The following is a 17,623-nucleotide window of genomic DNA, read 5'->3' on the forward strand; positions in this document are numbered from 1 at the left end:
CAAAATGTGAGGATGGCCTTATTTTGAAGCTGGGCTGTGGGGTTGTTTTCCTTGAAATGTAGAATGGATGGCAAGTGGTTTTGAATGCTTTGCTTGCTTATTTTGCAGAAATGCAAGACCTTGTAAAAATGCCTGGTGTCTAATAACTGAGAAGAACAAGAATTCAGGATGAAGACCAGCAAGGTCTACAAGCTCGTCATTCACAAGAAAGGCTTTGGAAGCAGCGGTCAGTAGCCATGGAGGTGGTGGAAATGCCCTCAGGGCTCTTTGTGTAAAAAGTGCAATAGAGTAATCTCTATTGAAATAAATTCTTTGCTGTCTGGAAATGCTGCAGGTACGGTACTTCTAAATAGTAAAACAGCCTTACAGATTTATAACCCCACCTCCCTAAATTCTTTCCCCTTTCAGATGATGAGCTTGTGGTGAACCCCAAAGTATTTCTTCAGATCAAGCTGGGAGACATTGTGGAAATTGCACACCCTAATGATGAATACAGGTGAATCCTTTTGTATTTGGGCTTTTGCATGCAGCAATTTGGGGGCATGATGCAGGAAAAGGGGCCATCTTTGCAGACTCTGCCAAATGGTTGGCAGCTTTGAGGTAGGTTTGATGAAGGCCTCTAGCTTGACAAAACTAAAGTTGACATTTGTGAAGGAGTACCGCTTGTGTACCGCATGTACAGTGGTACCTCCGGTTGTGAACGGGATCTGTTTCAGAGGTCTGGCCGGATCCCGAGGTTTTCACAACCCGAGGGTCACTGTTCTGTGCATGCATGTGGCGAAACCTGGTCTGATGCTTCCGGGTTTGCCGCTTTCGTAACGTGAAGTTTACGTAACCAGAGGGTTACGTAACCCTAGGTGCTACTGTATTTAGTTGGTTACAGATGCTGGCTGTTACCCTGCTGTGTTTGGCATTGAGGTAAGAAGCTCCAACTCGATGGGGCAGGATGGTATGTTAGCTATTACTCCAAGATAACTAGGACACATTCAGCTAGACAGTACATATTAGAATTAGTCTTAACATCTTTCCACCTCTTGGTCATGTCTTTCACTATACAGTGAAGTATTTGAATGTTGATCTATCTCTCTTGCTGGCTCAATGGGAAATGTGTACTTGGAGGGGGGTTGTTTTGTGTGACCACCTTTAGCTGTTGTTGCTGTATGTTTTTAATATTTGTTTATTATGTAAGTTGCCTTGATGCCTTTGTGTAGAAGGTAATACATAAAGTTATTCTATATTTTTAAAAGTTATGCTGTGCTTTGTAAGTGCACAGAAGACATCATGCACCAGTTCCTTTAAACTCCTGACCACTAGAGGTTCTGGCTTCATAAAGAACCTTGGCCACATCTCCTAAACCATGAAGGACAGAGCATGGTCTTGCTTGGGTGGAGATTCATGTGGTTGGTTGTTGTTTTCCCTGGGAGGGATTTGACTGCTGCCCTACCTTGTGCAATAGAAGAATATCCCACTTCTAATCCAGGAGTTTACCAGGCCTATGGAGACACGAGAGTGTTCAAGCCAGCCACCTTGTGGTTTTGGCATTCTTACTACTTCTTAGCCTCCTCCTTCCCAAATCAACCCAGCTTCTGGTTGCACAATGCAAATCTTGTATTAAAAGTGTAAGGGAGATGCTGATCTCTTGAAGCAACTATGATGCCCTCCTTGGATGTCAGTGTGGGGTAGGATTAGGGGGTACATTAGAACATCTCAGCTTCTTAGAGTATGTTGTAAAGGCCCAATTCATGCAGCTGTTTATCTCTCTTGTGTTCCAGCCCTTTGCTCCTGCAAGTGAAGTCACTTAAGGAGGATTTACAGAAAGGTAGGGGTTTTCTGATCTTTATTTGGGTGCTCCTTAATGAGTGCAGTATAATCAGCCAATAGTGTTGTCTGCTGTCAATCAGCTATCCATCTAGGGAGTGACAAGGTCTCTGTGAGATCTTTGCTGGGGTGACACAGTTGGAAGCCACCTTCTCTCAATCACCTAAGATTTCCTTCTTTTCGCAGAAACCATAAGTGTAGATCAGACTGTGGCACAGGTGTTCCGACTGAGACCTTACCAGGATGTCCATGTGAACGTTGTTGACCCAAAGGTATTTGTGGAACTGCAGCCTTTGCCCTGAGGCATTTCCACCTGGTCTGGTTTCTAAGCATGTGGGGATTGTCTCCCAGCCCAAGTTGCAAAAGCAGGTTAATCTGCTCTGTGGAGGCATTTGAACACTTTTGCAAAGTTGCATTCTGCTGGTGTTCAGCAAGAGTAGCAGATCTTGGACTATGGCTGTATACTCCTTGCTGTAGGGCAGCCTGCCTTAGATGGATGCCTTTACATGCTCTCGAGTACTTTCCTCAGCAGCAGCTACCTTGGGATGCCTCTGACCGCCTGCCCAGTGTCAACCAGCTTGCCTTAGGGGTGTGTCTATGGTATCTGCCGTATAAATAATGCCACCAGTGTAAGGGAGGGTTGGCACAACGAGAGTCACTAAGGACCTGGTAACGCAGTTATTTTAAAATTTATTTAACAAGCTGCCTACTCAATTACAGGTGGTTTACATAAAATATGATCCAAAATATAAACAAATAGCAGGCATAATAAAGTCATCAAAATACAGTCAAAACTAACTGTTTTAAAAACTAGTATACTTAAGCTTAGCAGTTCTGCAATGGGGGTCATATATGCAGGTGTTTATGTGTCATAAAGCTTATTTTCTTTCATTTTTTTTGTAAACTGCTTTGAGGTTGTTGGAGTTTTTTAATCAAGCACCGTATAAATTTTCTGAAATAAATAATAATAAATAATTTTTTTGCCAAGAAATGAAAAGCTCTCTTCAGCTAAGTGGGGAGATCAGGGGAGCTTGTGCTTGTAATCAAGAGCCTACAGATTTCAGCGCCAGGCCTCCACAGGAGCAGAATGGGGCTCTCAAACACCTTAGCGATCAAGCTTCTCTGCTCCCCTCCTCTTTAGGAAGTGACCCTTGATCTGGTGGAGCTGACGTTCAAGGATCAGTACATCGGGCGTGGGGACATGTGGCGTCTGAAGAAGAGCTTGGTGAGGGTCCTGCATCTAATCTGGGAGGGAAAGTGCTCTTTGTTCATTCTCAGATAGTGACGGGCTCGACTTGGGAATCTGAGGCTGCTGCTCTGTGCATAAACTGGACAAATACTGACATTCGAATTTGTTACAGGACTGGGGCAATGGGAGACAACTGTGAGGGTCAAACGGGGTGGGGAACATCAGGCCGAATACGGCCCCCTGAGTTCTTTGTCTGGCCCTCAGAACCCTACCCTAGCCACGCCATTTTCCCAAGCTGCACACTTCACAAGCCCTGCCTGGCTTGAATGTGTCATTGAACTGTTATAATGTGCCTTCCTTGCCTAGATGGAGAGGTGTGGCTGTAAAAGCCTCTGGATTTGGCATGGCAGAAATGTAGCCTGCTGTACGAATGAGAGAATCGCAACTATTGCTCTGCCTACTTTTGTATTTGGCCCCACTCTACTCCCAACTACTGGCATGTAGCCCACAGGCAGTAAAAGGTTCTCACCACTAGTGTAGAATATGGGATATTTTTTGGTTAGGGTTGAGAGGATGGCAAAGAGAGGTGGGTTCTGGACTGAAATAAGACGTGGTAGGAATAGAGGGCAAGGAGATGAGGTGATAGCGGATGAGAGCTTTTGGGCCATTCATAAGCATGTTTACAAATGCAGCCATGAGTGCTAGAAACCAGTTCCAATCCCCTCTCTGATGTGCTCAGGGATAAGAGGTATGAAGAGCAGTTGTCTCCTGCAAATTCACACTGCCTTGAGTTCTCATTCCCCCTCTTTTTCTCTTTTAAACCAAATGCCTGCTAGGTTGGCACATGTGCCTATGTTACTCAGAAGGTGGAATTTGCAGGTATTCGGTGAGTATCCAGCCACACCCCACACATACCCTTTGCTCCCTCTCCACATCTCTCCCTTGCTCTCTCGGAAGAGCTTTCTTTAGAAATCTGACTGTGCAGGCAATGGTTATGTTGCCCCCAATAACACAGAACCGTAGAATTCTAGAGTTCAAAGGGACTTCTGGAGGTCCTCTGTCCCAACTCCCTGCTTGGTGCAGGAGCCTTGCAAATGCAGCATGTGCAGGGAACTTTGGGTCCTCCATGTTGCTGAACTACAATTCCCATCAGCCCCAGCAAGTGATGACAGAGGACCTCCAACATCTCTTCCAGCTCTAGAATTTTGTGGTTCCAGTTTTGAGGTTTTAATAATAAGCAGAGCCGTTTGTATGCACCAGATAAATTGATAAACTGAAATAATTGAAATACTTTATTGTCACTTGTACAACTTGTATACAGTGAGATTACACGAGCACCCCTCACTCAGCTTTCTTAGTCTTAATTCCCCTTGCTTACTGATGCACACCCACCAAACCTGAAAGTCAGTTGCCCTGTTGTTATCTTTTCATTCAGCAGCCTAACAGCCCGCAGATAGAAGCTGTTCTTTACCCTGTTGGTGTGACTAATTATGCTTCTATGTCTTCTGCTTTAATCAGGCTGATGATACCATCAAGTTAAACATTGAGTTGCAGCTCTAGTAACAGTATTTTGGAAATCGATGCAAACGTGCCCTTGAGGAGCTCTTGAGACTCATGCATGTTCCAGGAAGTTTTTAGTGTTTGATGTTCTATTGTTTTTTTACTGTTTTTTGTTGGGAGCTGCCCAGAGTGACTGGGGCAACCCTGTCAGATGGGTGGCATATAAATAATAACTTATGATGATGGTGATGCACCTAAAAAGGCACTTCCTTTTTTGTTAGCCCAGGGACAACGCTCAGGCCTGGCGCTCTCCTCTCCCGCCAATACAGCCCAGCCAGTAGCAACCCCAGTTTTCATGTCCACTGTTTCGGAATGTGATAACGGATTTTCTTTGCCTTTCTTCTAGTGCTCAAGCAGGCGAACTTTGGGTCAAAAGTGAGAAGGTCACGTGTAGCTACATCAGTGAAGACACCCGGGTAGGCCTCTTTATTCCCCACCCCAGAGTTTTCTCTCTCCCCTTTTCAAGTGTTTGTTCTACTCTATCAAGCAGCAGCTAGAGCAGTAGTTTTTACTGTTTGTGTCTCTCTCTTGCAGGTTGTCTTCCGCTCAACCTCCGCCATGGTATATATCTTCATCCAGATGAGCTGTGAAATGTGGGATTTTGACATCTACGGTATGGAGAAATAGCCTTCCTGGATATCTGCCTGTCCCACACCTGCTGTTAGCACTGTGCCTCCATGAGAGCTAATCCCACCTTGTTCTAACCTTGATTGGGTTGACAAGCAATGAGTCATCTCTGTTGACCAGTCAACCATGGTTTGTTACTGCAAACCTTGGTTTGTTTTCCAGTTGCCTTGTGACTCTGTAGCTTGACAAACATCTTGGGTGGGTGTGTCCAAACAACTCTGAGGTTGCTCTGATGAACCAGCTTCCACTGCAAATACGGCCCCTCTCCTATTGAACAAACACCTGGTGGGAGGATCGTAGGTTGCAGTATCAATGCTCCTTTGAACAGAAATCACTCTTAGTCCCTGGCCCCCTGTTTTATTACTCTTCCCTTTGCAGGGGACCTTTACTTTGAGAAAGCTGTGAATGGTTTCCTCTCTGATCTCTTCACCAAGTGGAAGGTAACTTTCTATGTCTTCGGCTGTAGCAATGGAATAAAGGTGTGCTTTTTACTTTGTGACCTAGGCTCATATTCAGGCTCGCTTGCAACTGGGGTAAGGAGGTGTTCCTACACTTCCTTACCCTCTATAGATACTTGAGCTTCCCCAAATGTAGATAAAACATAACCCAGATAGGAGGTTCCTTGGTGGAAGTTGCTGCCTGGTTATGGGACAATTGGATCCAAAGGAGGAAGGGAAAAGGAACCTGGGGAGTCCACAGGATGCTGTAATGCAGGGAACGCCAATGTGAAGCTTACCTAGACATGTACTCCTAGCTCCCATCAGCTGCAGCCAATGACTAAGGATGATGGGAGTTGTAGTCCCCCATCATCTGGGTGGCTCCAGGTTGGCAACCTCAGCTTGCAGGACCTTGGAGGTACATAGCATAGCAAAAGATGTTTGTCCACTTGCTTAAATTTTTTTTGCGGAGAATTGTAGCGATACTTCCAAAGAGACTTTGGATAAGTGACTTTCAAGTAAACGAAGAGCCATAACATTAGACGGTAAAGAGAAGTCCAGTCCTGTCTTGACATTTGTCAGGTTTCTGAATAGATACTCCCATAGACTGAGTTTTTATTGCATGTTCATTGCTGGATTTCTACTGTAAAGCAAATATTAAATAGCCTCATTTAGTGGCTGTAATGCGTTTACATTTTTCAGGCATGAGATCAGGGTTGCCTTCCATTCAGCTTTCTAGAGAAGAAGCTGTAATTGTTGTTTGGGGGAGAGAGTTGCCCTGTGTGTGCTTGGAAATGCCCTTGCCCCGGTAACATTTTCCTCAGAAAAGCTATTCATAAAGCCTTAGGTTATGTCAGGAGGTGTTAGACTCTAACATGGTGTCAGATTCCTCCGACGTGGAGCCTGTCCTCATGGTTAGGTCATTCTTCATTGAGACCAAGACTGAAGCAGCATCACCATTGATTGAAACAGCTGTTTGTGTGTATGTGCATGCGCATGCAAGGGGGTCCCATGAGGGCTGTGACATTCACCTCCTCCCTTTCCTCTTGGTCAGGAGAAGAACTGCAGCCATGAAGTGACTGTGGTCCTGTTTTCTAGGACGTTCTATGATGCAAAATCCTTGAGTGAGTAGCTACAAGATAAATGTTTCTTTTCCTCCTTGCTTGTAAGGGTACTGACATCTTCCTGCCTCTGTTCCTCTCTGGGACTTCCCTCTGTGTCTCCCACGCCCTCCGAGCTTTGAGCTGTTGCCTCAATCACTACTCTGTGTGGCGGAAAGCGATGGTTGTACTTGGTGGGTGTCTGGGGCAAGTGCTTTTGCAAGGAGTTGTATTACCATACTTTTCCGTGTATAAGACGCCCCCCATGTATAAGACGCCCCCTATTTTGGGGGACTCAAATTTAAGAAAATGTGGGGAGATGGCTCAGATTTGTTGAGCTCTTTTTAGGGGGGGTTGCCAAAAATCTGCTTCTCATTTGTCCCCTCGCTGGCAGAAGCTGCCAATCGCCCACCCAGTTGCCGCAGCGTCAGCCAATCAACACCAGCCCTTGACACAGCAACCAATAACACACTCAATAGCCACTGACAGCAACCAATCAAATGTCCGCCCTATGCACTATCCATGTATAAGACGACCACCATTTTTTAGCATAATTTTTAAATAAAAAAACCCAAGTCTTATACATGGAAAAGTATGGCATTTTGAATATTGCTGGTCTGGTCTGCAGAGAGGGGGGGGGGGGCTTGGGACAGATGCCTTTTGGGTGCTTTGGGGATGGTCTTTACATCTTGCTGCTGTCTCTTGTAGATGAATTTCCAGAGACACAGCGTGCCTCGATTCAGCAAGATCATGAAGGAAGATTCTATGAAGATTTTTACAAGTAGGTTTCCCATGTGGTCCTTCCATTGAGTATCTGTGGTCCATTTCCAGGTGTGTGTGTGTGTGTGTGTGTGTGAGTGAGAGAGAGAGAGAGAGAGAGAGAGAGATGCACAAACACACGCATATCACCCCTCATAATTGTTCTAGTAACCTATATGGGGAAAACATGACGGTTGCTAAAGAACTGGAAGAATTCCATTCCTTTTCAACAATTGTTTTTTCTAAGCTAAAACCTGATGTGTTTATGTTTATGCAGGGAGTAACTGTTATGTCTTACTCTACAGTATCCCAGAAGTTTTGTAAGCATCCTAAGAAATCTGTATTTTGCAACTGAAATGTTTAATTTGGAAACTGACGGTTGGCTACAAAATAGACAACTTTTGTACTATTTTGGAGGGAGGGGAGGATATAGATTGGGGTCCTTGAGGGACAGCAAAAGCTCCATGACTGAAAGTTTTTGCTGAAATGTTTCTTAAATTTTAGTAGAAACTGCAGGTGCTTGGGGTTTTGTGCCTCATAACCTTGAGGACTAGAAACTTGCCGCTATCCTGGGGAATTTCCCCTGTATCGCAAGATGCTGAATTCCTGTTTGCAGATGTCTTTGTTTGGCTTACATATTAGTACCTTGTAAAGCAGCATTTGGATAAGTCCCCACCAGAAAGTCCATTTTCCTAACTCTAAGCTCCCACAGGGAGGAGAGGGCTATCAATGGTTATTTGCCATGATGGCTGTACTTCTGAATACCAGTCACTGAAATCCACAGGCAGGGAGAGGGCTGGATTAGGTGGGCCATTGGCCTGATCCAGCAGGCTCTCCTTGCTCCCTTCCCTTTCCATCCTTAAGTCCTTACATTATCTGTAAAGGATTGTGCTGGTTCCATTTCTCTCCTACTCAGTCCCAGCGCTTCCTTACAGGGTGGTGGTTCAGAACGAAAGACGAGAGGAGTGGACATCGTTGCTTGTGACCATTAAGAAACTTTTCATCCAGTACCCTATCCTGGTGCGTTTGGAGCAGGCAGGTAGGGCATTCTTACTATTTTTTCTATATTATTCCTGATGGTGGCTATTAGAATTTCAAAAAAGGTAGTATTCTAGATCCGGCGTTAGTCAGAGCAATGAAAATAATAATAATATAATAATAATTTATTATTTATACCCCACCCATCTGGCTGAGTTTCCCCAGCCACTCTGGGCGGCTTCCAGTCAAGTATTAAAAACAATACAGCATTAAATATAAAAAACTTCCCTAAACAGGGCTGCCTTAGATGTCTTTTAAAGAGAAGATAGCTGCTTATTCCTTCACATCTGAAGGGAGGGCGTTCCACAGGGCGGGCGCCACTACCGAGAAGGCCCTCTGTCTGGTTCCCTGTAACCTCACTTCTCGCAATGAGGGAACCGCCAGAAGACCCTCGGTGCCGGATCTCAGTGTCCGGGCTGAACGATGGGGGTGGAGACGCTCCTTCAGGTAAACAGGACCAAGGCCGTTTAGGGCTTTAAAGGTCAGCACCAACACTTTGAATTGTGCTCGGAAACGTACTGGGAGCCAATGCAGATCTCTCAGGACCGGTGTTATGTGGTCTCACCGGCCACTCCCAGTCACCAGTCTAGCTGCTGCATTCTGGATTAGTTGTAGTTTCCGGGTCACCTTCAAAGGTAGCCCCACATAGAGCGCATTGCAGTAGTCCAAGCAGGAGATAACTAGAGCATGCACCACTCTGGAGAGACAGTCCGTGGGCAGGTAGGGTCTCAGCCTGCGTACCAGATGGAGCTGGTAGACAGCTGCCCTGGACACAGAATTAACCTGCGCCTCCATGGACAGCTGTGAGTCCAAAATGACTCCAATACTCTTGGAACTTGTCACAAGGCAGCCTTCCCCAAACTTTGGGCCCTCCAGATATTGTGAACTGCAATTTCCATCAGCCCCAGCCGCCACAGAGATTCTTTTATCAGCCATGGCAAAATACAGCCATGCTGTCTTGGGTTGATGGGAGTTGTAGTCCAAATGTCGCAATAGGCCTTGAGGGGGGCCACATAGGTGTGCAGCATGCATCAGGGTTGTTGTTGTTTTAATTCTTCTACTGTGTATCGACATGGTCATTCAATTTTGTAGTTTTTAAACTGTGTCTGTACTTGACTAGGAGCTCTAGGAAAAGGAATGCTGAAGGGTGGGGTGGAAAGGGAGTGATGGAAAGCTGCAGTGATGCCCCCCCCCCAACTTGGATGGCTTTGATTTTCATTTATTTATTTATTTTTATTAAAATATTTATAAATTGCACTTGGGTGTAAAATATCCCAAGGTGGCGTGCAACCTAAAAAACCCTGGTGAAAGCAGTTATAAAATATCAAAACACGCCAGCAAAAGCTGGGATTAAACAAATCCCTTCCGGTGTCGAAAGCAGCATGGGTGTCTGAATATCAGCTGCTGAGAATCACTGCTGGGAAGAGCACTGCTGCTGCTGCTGTGCTTATGGGCTTCCCAGAAGAGACATCTGGTCTTCCGCAGTGAGAACAGGATGCTAGATTATATGGGCCCCCTTTGGCTTGTTCCAGCTCTCCTTACGCTCCTAATTCATCAGGCAAATAAATAATAAAAATGGGCTTCAAATATTATAGCTGACTATCTCTTTCTCCTTTCTCCTTTGTAATTAACCCTCTAGAGGGCTTTCCTCCAGGGTGCAATTCTACCTCTGCTCAAGGAAATTATTTGGAAGCCATAAACCTCTCCTTCAATGGTGAGTAGAGGGAAAAACATCTTGTACCACTCTAGCACTAAGGAGCCATCTGTACACCGGCAGTGACCGGGCTCCTCCTCACACAAATGTCATCTGTTCTTACAGGATAGATTGGATTGGAAAGGCCAGTAACTAGCACAGTTCTGACTTAGGGGATAATTCAGTGGCATTCAAAGTTTCTGTCTTCAGGGGGATTTCTACCTTGTTGATTTATCTGCCAAGGAACCCTTAGCATTTGGAAAGGAATTCCTTTCATGCTGCTGAGGACTCTTGTTTTTATTTCTAGTGCACATGCTCTGTGACTTTAGGACGCTAGCCTAGCCTGGTGGGTTGTGAACTGAGAGTGACCAATAGGAGGCACCCAGTACTTACCTGAGTCTACACCAACCTTCCCCAGTCTGGTGCCCTTTGGGCTACAGCTTTCATCAGCCCCAGCCAGCGTGGCGACTTTGCCTGCATCTCACAAACAGCCCCCAATCCTCTTCTGTACATAAACACACACACACACTTTTTTGGGTTGGTGGTGAATGACCTTGGAAATGCAGGAGGGGATTTTTTTGACCCACCTCTAGTGTAACTGCTGAGGGTCTTCATTAGTGAAAACAGCAGATTCTTGACTCCAACGGATTGAATATCCAGTTCAGGACTTTTTAACTGTCTCATACAAGTTTCTGTAAGCTGGTGAACTGCACGTTGTTGTTGTTGACCTGCCTTCACCCTAAGGTCCCAGGTCCTCAATTAAAACACTCAGTATTAAAAAAAAGCTTAAAGTACCTTACAAAGTTCACATCTGAACTTTTAGGAAGCTGTCATGGATGAGAGCAAATTGTCCCTTGATAAGCATATTATGTGTAAAAAATTGCATGTTCTTTAGCTTCTGACTTTTCCTGCTTTTAGTGTTTGACAAGCATTACATCAATCGAAACTTTGACCGGACGGGGCAGATGTCCGTAGTCATCACGCCTGGTGTGGGAGTCTTCGAAGTGGACCGGCTCCTCATGATCTTGACCAAGCAGCGCATGATAGATAATGGTAAAATGGTCTTAGTGGCAGGCGGTGGGAAAGGGCTGTGTAGTTCAGTGGGGAGAGTAGCCTCTTTGCAAGCAAAACCTCCCTGGTGGCATTTTCCAGGGAGGACCTGGGAAGAAGAAAGACTCCTTGCCTGTAACCCTGGAGAGTGGCTCCCTGCTGACGTCCACCAGATGTGGGGGCCCTTCTCCAGATGTTGTTGGGCTCCAGTTCCCATCAGGCCCTGCAGCCAGCATGGCCAGTGATAAAGGGATGGGGGATGAGAGCCGCAGTGCAGCAACATCTGGTTCTCCATTGCTGGGGACGCTGAGCTGGATGGGCAAGCAGCCTGACTGCTGCATAAGGCAGTTCCTATCTGTGTTCTTTCTCACTTTAGAGCACCTCCAAAATGTAGAGATGACCTCTTTTTTTTTAGGCGTAGCGTTGAGAGTTGGGCCCTTTGGAAAACGTGAAATCCTTTTGTTTAAGAAGTGTCTTAAGTGATGGGTGACCAAGCGGGAAAGCTTTTCATTGCTGGTCTGTGAGTGGCAAGGGGAGGCGCCAAATCCAAGCTCTCCCCTCTCTGCTGTGGACCTTCCTTGTCCAGCACCAGGACAGCACGTGGCTATTAACAAACTCATCTTCCTCACCCTGCTTTGCTTGCTTCTGTAGGGATTGGGGTGGACTTGGTGTGCATGGGAGAGCAGCCCCTCCACGCTGTGCCCCTCTTCAAGGTAAGGCCCGTGGTGTCATATGCCTGTTTTCTTTCTTCCTCCTCCACCTCTGCCGCACCTGCCTGCTAGCTGTTTCCCTCCTCCAGCTGATTCTTGTGCCAGAATAAATCCAACCAATTAAATAGAAAGCCATAATTCTGTGTCTACACTACCGGCTCTTCAATTAAAGCACATCCTCTAGTAAGGGTACATAGGGAAATAAAAGAGAGTGGAGGTGGGGGCAGCAGGAAGGAAAAGGTATGGGAAAGGAAAAAAGTGCTGAACACCTGCACCTGCCTAATTACCAAAAGCCAGGCTTGTTTCCAGGATGCTTGTTAGCCTCTATCTTTCTCCAGACTATTGAGGATTAGGAACTTCTCACTCCTAAATCAGACTCCCTCAACATGGTGCTGTTCAGATGTTTGGGACTATAAATCTCATCTGCCCCAGCTAGCTTGGCTGTATGATTCCCAGGACTGGTGGTAGTGCAAAGCATCTGGGGGGCACCAGGTTGGGGAAGGCTGTTTTAAATGAAGGCTAGAAATCTCTGGACCACCGGCTCTGGGTTGAATCCAACGACATCACTTCATAAGCAGAATGATTTCTGCTCCCATAACATAACTTCTCCTCCCTCCTATACTGTCCCAGATCTGCTCCATGGGGGTAAGGGAACCCTCAGGGCATATATGGGGGGGTGCAAGGGGGTGCTGTGGGGAGGAGAGGGAGAGACAGTTCTGCTGGATTCATGGCTTCTTTGGCTGCAACCCTCTGTATCCGGTGCCAGATTCCTTTCTTGCAACCGTCCATTATTGTGGATTCCCATAATGCAGTACAAACTAGCTGCAAAAAGCATCCAGTTAACATGATGCCTTTTCCAAACTCTTCTTCTCTTAGCTACACAATCGCTGCAGTCCTGGGGACTCTCGCTTGGGAGATGACTACAATATACCACACTGGATAAACCATAGGTACGTGTTTGAAGTTGGAACTGTTGCAGCCAAGGCTCCACCTTGGACAATGCTCACATGGGTCTTCCCTCTCTGCTTTTGATACTTGGGAATTCTCTCTGCTCTCCCTCCCCTCTCAGACCTCAGCCCTGGGCAGTCTTGTCCTCAGCCTCCACTGAGTCTGCTCTGGTGTTGCTTCGAATGCCTGTATAGGTGTTTCCTGCATTGCTTTTCTCCTTAAAACATGGAAGGGGGTTACTTTTGTTTCCCCCTAATCTTAGCTTGTCATTACATGTGAATCCGAGATTGTGGGTTACAACAAACTGTGGCTAGTTTAACAAGCCAGATCCAGAAACCATGGTCTGAAGTTGAACTGTTTTGAACATGGTCAGTTTGTTGTAACCTGCAGCCTTTGGTTTATTAATATCAGGTTGGAGATGAAATGCTACCACCGAGTCAGACAGGAGATGGAGTGAATGTGCAAACCTGAGTCTCCCTTGGGCTTGATCCAGTTTGTGTGTGTAGTCGCTAAACCATGGTTTAGTGTTACATGCAAACACAGCCATTGTCTTTCTACTTCCCTTTTCCAGTTTCTACACCTCCAAAAGCCAGCTCCAGTGTAACAGCTTCACTCCACGGATCAAACTGGCTGCCAGGAAAGTAAGTGGGCTCTGTTAAGACGGGGCTGCCAACCTTTGTGGGGGGCAGTGGGCACAGGAAGTTGCACCAGTCACTAAACAGCTGTGTAAAAAAAGGATGAGCTAGGACAAGCAGGAAGAGCAAACCGTCTCTCATGCCTTGTTGATTTTTGAGGGGCTATTTACTGAGACCTTTTGTGGACGCCATAGGAAGTACTGGTGGGCTCACTGACACCTGTGGGTCCTACTTTGGCAGTTTCTGATAGAAGAGCATTTTCCTTGACTCACTTCCTCTCCCCACACCCTTTAGCCAAGTCATGTTGTCATAGTGAGCAGCTTTACAAGTTCTGCATTGGTATGGGGGGGTCCCCTCAGCCTTCGGGGGTGATCTAAATGCAATCACCACAGGCAATTTCAACCTTGCACAATTGAAAGCTGGCTGGTTGATGTTGCGTGAAATAATTGTGTTCAAGGTGGAGACCTTAAAAGCTCCATTTGCACCAGGTTTTCCCAGCACAGAAATTACTTTTAAGCTCTGCACCGAGCTTACTGGGCTCTAGGAATCTCTTTCTCGACCTTGCTTGAAAAGTAAGTGACAAAGACACATGAGAGCAGAAGCAGCAATGCAGGCTGGGAAGTGCTGGGACTGCACAATTATTTGGGCCTACTAAAGTTATTCAGGCCTAACTGCTAAGTCACTCTGACATGTGACTTAGCAGCCATTTTCTCTCTGTGTTCTCTGTACGATTTCAGTCAGAGGCAGTCTGCCTCAGTTGTGAGCATTATGTAATCTCAGTCAAACTGTTTAGAACCATGTTGTTTATGAAGAAGTTTATTTTAACTCAGTAAAGCTCTTATTGTTTAAAACTCTGCATTATTAATTTACGCTGCGCGTCAGTAGTCGCATGGAGGTAGTTCATATGGAACATGCCCCCCCCCCAAATGCATTTGTACTGTAGGTTTTTAAAACAGTAAGAGTTCACCAAGCACTTCAATGTGAGATATTGCAGGGGGTGCATTGGGTGACTGCATAAATTGTCAGAATATTCCTGGTCTGAATCTTAACGCTTTTAATGCAGTGACCGTTCCATGGCCAAAACTAACTTAAGTTTCCAATGCTTTCTTTCCTTTGCCATTTTTCGTGCCGCTTGGATTCCAGCCGCAGAGTGAAAAACTGAAAAGCAGCAGGGATGCCTGTGAGTAGTCATCCCAGGTTGTTATTGTGAAAGGGTCCTACTTCCATTGATCGTTGACAGATTGGATTTATATCCTCCAATGTGGCAGACACATTTCTCCTCCTTCCCATTTTATCCTTGCAACAACCCTGCAAGACAGGTTCAGCTGAGAGGCAGTGAACCGGCAGTGAGCTTTGTGGCTGAGTGGGGATTTGAACCCTGGTCTCCCAGGTCCCAGTCTAACACCCTAACCACTACTCCATGCTGGCTGTTAGAGGCAGTCAATGCCTCTGAGCACCCATTGCTGGGAATCCCAGGTGGGGAGATAGCTGCTGTTGCTTTCAGGTCCTGCTTCCAAAGAGGCATCTGGTTGGCCACTAGGAGAACAGGAAATTGGACCACATAGGTCACCTTTTGTCTCTACCAGCAGGGGAATTTTTTTTTTAATTAAAGATTTTCTTGATTTACAAAAGTGTGTGCAATGTCTCTCATATTTTTTCCCCATGTAACATTTTTACAAATCAGTTTCTTTTTTTTTAAAAAAAAAAGATTTTTATTGATACAACAAGAAAAAAGAAAAAAACCCCCACAAATACTGAATTACACACAAGAATAACCATAGACACATAATTTTCTTAGCAAACAATAAAACATATATTGGTCTTAACACTAAAGACCCATCTATTCCATATTTCAATTTCATATTACTTATTGCCAATACACACTTTTATCATAATTAAACTTATTCTTAATGTATCTAATTTTTTATATCTACCTTGCAACTATTACTGAAGTTCCTTGAATGCTGCAACAGAATTTTACAAATCAATTTCATTTGTTGAGACATTAGGAAGAAAAGGGGAAAAGAGGTGGGGGGGGAGATGGGGTGGGTGGGTTTGGGTGGCAATGTTTCTATTTTACTTACTATATGTGGAGTTTGGTGTCAGCGTGGCTTGTGCAGGTTCTTTGCTGTTCACTTGTGTTCCTTTGGTGGTGAGAGAGGTTGGGGTTGGCCTAGGGTGTGGTTGTTCATTTGTGGGTGGCTGTGGTAGTCTTTGTTTTCATGTGTGAGTGGGGTGGGTGGGTGTTTTGGATCAGGTTAGCCATATTGATTTGTATACTGTTGGTGGATTTTTGTCATTGTCTTGTTGGGCTGTGTATGTGATAAAGGGGAGCCATACCGGGGTGAAGGCATCTTCTGTTTGTCAGCAGGGGAAATTCTCACGCTGATATTATGCCGTTTTGCCCAAGAACGGAGACCAGGTTCTTAAAAGCTGCCCCAGTCAATAACGTGCTGTTACTGCCTTCCAGCTTTGGGAGCCCCGAAAGAGACAGAGAATGCTCTCCCCATCCAAGTGGATTACGATGGTTACGACGCCCAGGTTTTCCGTCTGCCGGGGCCTTCCAGAGCTCAGCGTTGTCCCATCTTCAGGTAAAGAAGCTTGTGAGGCAACGAGCCAAATTGGATGGTGTGCTAGTGAGCCATTACCACAATATTAAGAATCTGGAGCAGCCTTTGCAAAGGAGGGAGCATAGATCAACACACACACACACACACACACACACACACACACACACACACACACCCTTCTCCATCAGCTTCACACTTCTGCTGGACCTCCAGCCTGCATCTGCTGTTTTAACCATGAGCTCCATCAAAGCACACCTGGAAAATGGTTTCCCGCTGTATCTTCCCATGGATTCCCCCCCCCCCCATTTCTTCTTCCTTTTTTTAAAAAAAACCTTCATAATCAGCTTACTGTGATTGGTTAATTCAGGGGTGGGGAACCTTTTTTACTCTGAGGGCCACATTCCCTTCCGGGCAGCTTGCTGAGGGCCATGTGCAGAGAAGCAAATTCTACATTTGTCAATGTAGGCTTATTTCTGAACACTTAACACCATCAGAGTTTTCGGGAGCACATCTCAGCCAGGCAAAAATGCTTAGGCTGCAAAGCAGGGCCCGCGTGGCCTGGGGAGCATTCCAAGGGCCAGGTAGAGATCCTGTGAGGGCCGCATTTGGGCCCCAGGCCTGAGGTTCCCCACCCAAGTTAAGTGACAAAAGGTCTGTGTGACATGACTGGAGCTGGGCCTCTGCCCTCCCTTCTACCTCGTGCTTTTTGCCAGCAGGTCCGTCCGGGAACGAGAGAGCCGCCCCCGGAAGAGCTCTAGCTCCTACGACGTCTCCTGCAGCCCTTCCCTGCAGAGCCGGCCTCTGCCCCCGGAAGAGGTGAGGAGCCAAGCCTCGGACGACAGCTCCCTGGGCAAGATCTCCAACATCCTGATGATCCCCCGCCAGCACCTCCACCTCCAGTACGAAGTCAGCAGCTCGTTGGGCTACACCAGCACCCGAGGTCAGGATGAGGCCTGATGTGAAGCGGGAGCATTTCATTCCTTTTGAACATATCGCCATTTCATTTCTTACTGTGGATTATTTCATTAGACGTTGCCTGCGTGTGTCACCTCCCAAAACATACAGGTTTCAGAAAAAAGAACATATTTTTTAAGGGGGAAGGCGGCATTTGAAATAAAAAATTACACAGGCAATCTTCATTTTGCATGGAGGTTCCATTCTGGACCCTGTGCGTGTTGGCAGAGCAAGCATAAGCCTGCTCTGCCCCTTTTCGTATCCTTACAAGGTTTTCCTGCTACTTCTGGGTTCGGCGCTGTGCACATGTGCACAATTGTGCATCATTCAGACATGCCTAAACTGGCCATTGCCTGTAATTGTTTTGGTTCAGACCATGGAACCCTTTACAATGATAGACAACACATCCTTTCCCTTTTAGAATGCTTTATTATCAAATCAGTAAATTTCATAGTTGCATCCTATATTACTTTATTGGCAATTATGACAACTTATCCTTTTCTTATAAAAAAGCCCCCTTACTTTTCCTTTCATT

At 45.9% G+C, this 17,623-nt stretch overlaps 1 protein-coding gene across 8 annotated transcripts in view; it reads left to right on the forward strand.

Annotated features, from left to right (window-relative positions):
- Positions 1 to 17,623, forward strand: part of DEPDC5 (DEP domain containing 5, GATOR1 subcomplex subunit) — a 186,270-nt gene that overhangs the window by 738 nt on the left and 167,909 nt on the right. For 7 of the 8 annotated variants that reach the window (XM_081842742.1, XM_081842735.1, XM_081842740.1 and 4 more), the window contains exons 2-21: positions 109 to 226; positions 409 to 496; positions 1,773 to 1,819; positions 2,005 to 2,090; positions 2,960 to 3,043; positions 3,844 to 3,893; positions 4,914 to 4,983; positions 5,102 to 5,180; positions 5,573 to 5,634; positions 6,686 to 6,755; positions 7,440 to 7,512; positions 8,426 to 8,529; positions 10,168 to 10,242; positions 11,140 to 11,274; positions 11,923 to 11,984; positions 12,858 to 12,931; positions 13,501 to 13,570; positions 14,708 to 14,744; positions 16,035 to 16,155; positions 16,851 to 17,074. In XM_081842742.1, coding sequence (XP_081698868.1) covers positions 169 to 226; positions 409 to 496; positions 1,773 to 1,819; positions 2,005 to 2,090; positions 2,960 to 3,043; positions 3,844 to 3,893; positions 4,914 to 4,983; positions 5,102 to 5,180; positions 5,573 to 5,634; positions 6,686 to 6,755; positions 7,440 to 7,512; positions 8,426 to 8,529; positions 10,168 to 10,242; positions 11,140 to 11,274; positions 11,923 to 11,984; positions 12,858 to 12,931; positions 13,501 to 13,570; positions 14,708 to 14,744; positions 16,035 to 16,155; positions 16,851 to 17,074 — 1,669 coding nt within the window. In that variant the 5' untranslated portion in view covers positions 109 to 168. Of the gene's footprint in view, positions 1 to 106; positions 227 to 408; positions 497 to 1,772; positions 1,820 to 2,004; positions 2,091 to 2,959; positions 3,044 to 3,843; positions 3,894 to 4,913; positions 4,984 to 5,101; positions 5,181 to 5,572; positions 5,635 to 6,685; positions 6,756 to 7,439; positions 7,513 to 8,425; positions 8,530 to 10,167; positions 10,243 to 11,139; positions 11,275 to 11,922; positions 11,985 to 12,857; positions 12,932 to 13,500; positions 13,571 to 14,707; positions 14,745 to 16,034; positions 16,156 to 16,850; positions 17,075 to 17,623 lie in introns of all 8 variants that reach the window. The other variant, XM_081842736.1, reaches the window with a different exon arrangement.

Source organism: Podarcis erhardii (assembly GCF_964252035.2).
Source record: "Podarcis erhardii genome assembly, chromosome: 15".
NCBI classification, from domain to species: Eukaryota; Metazoa; Chordata; class Lepidosauria; order Squamata; family Lacertidae; genus Podarcis; species Podarcis erhardii.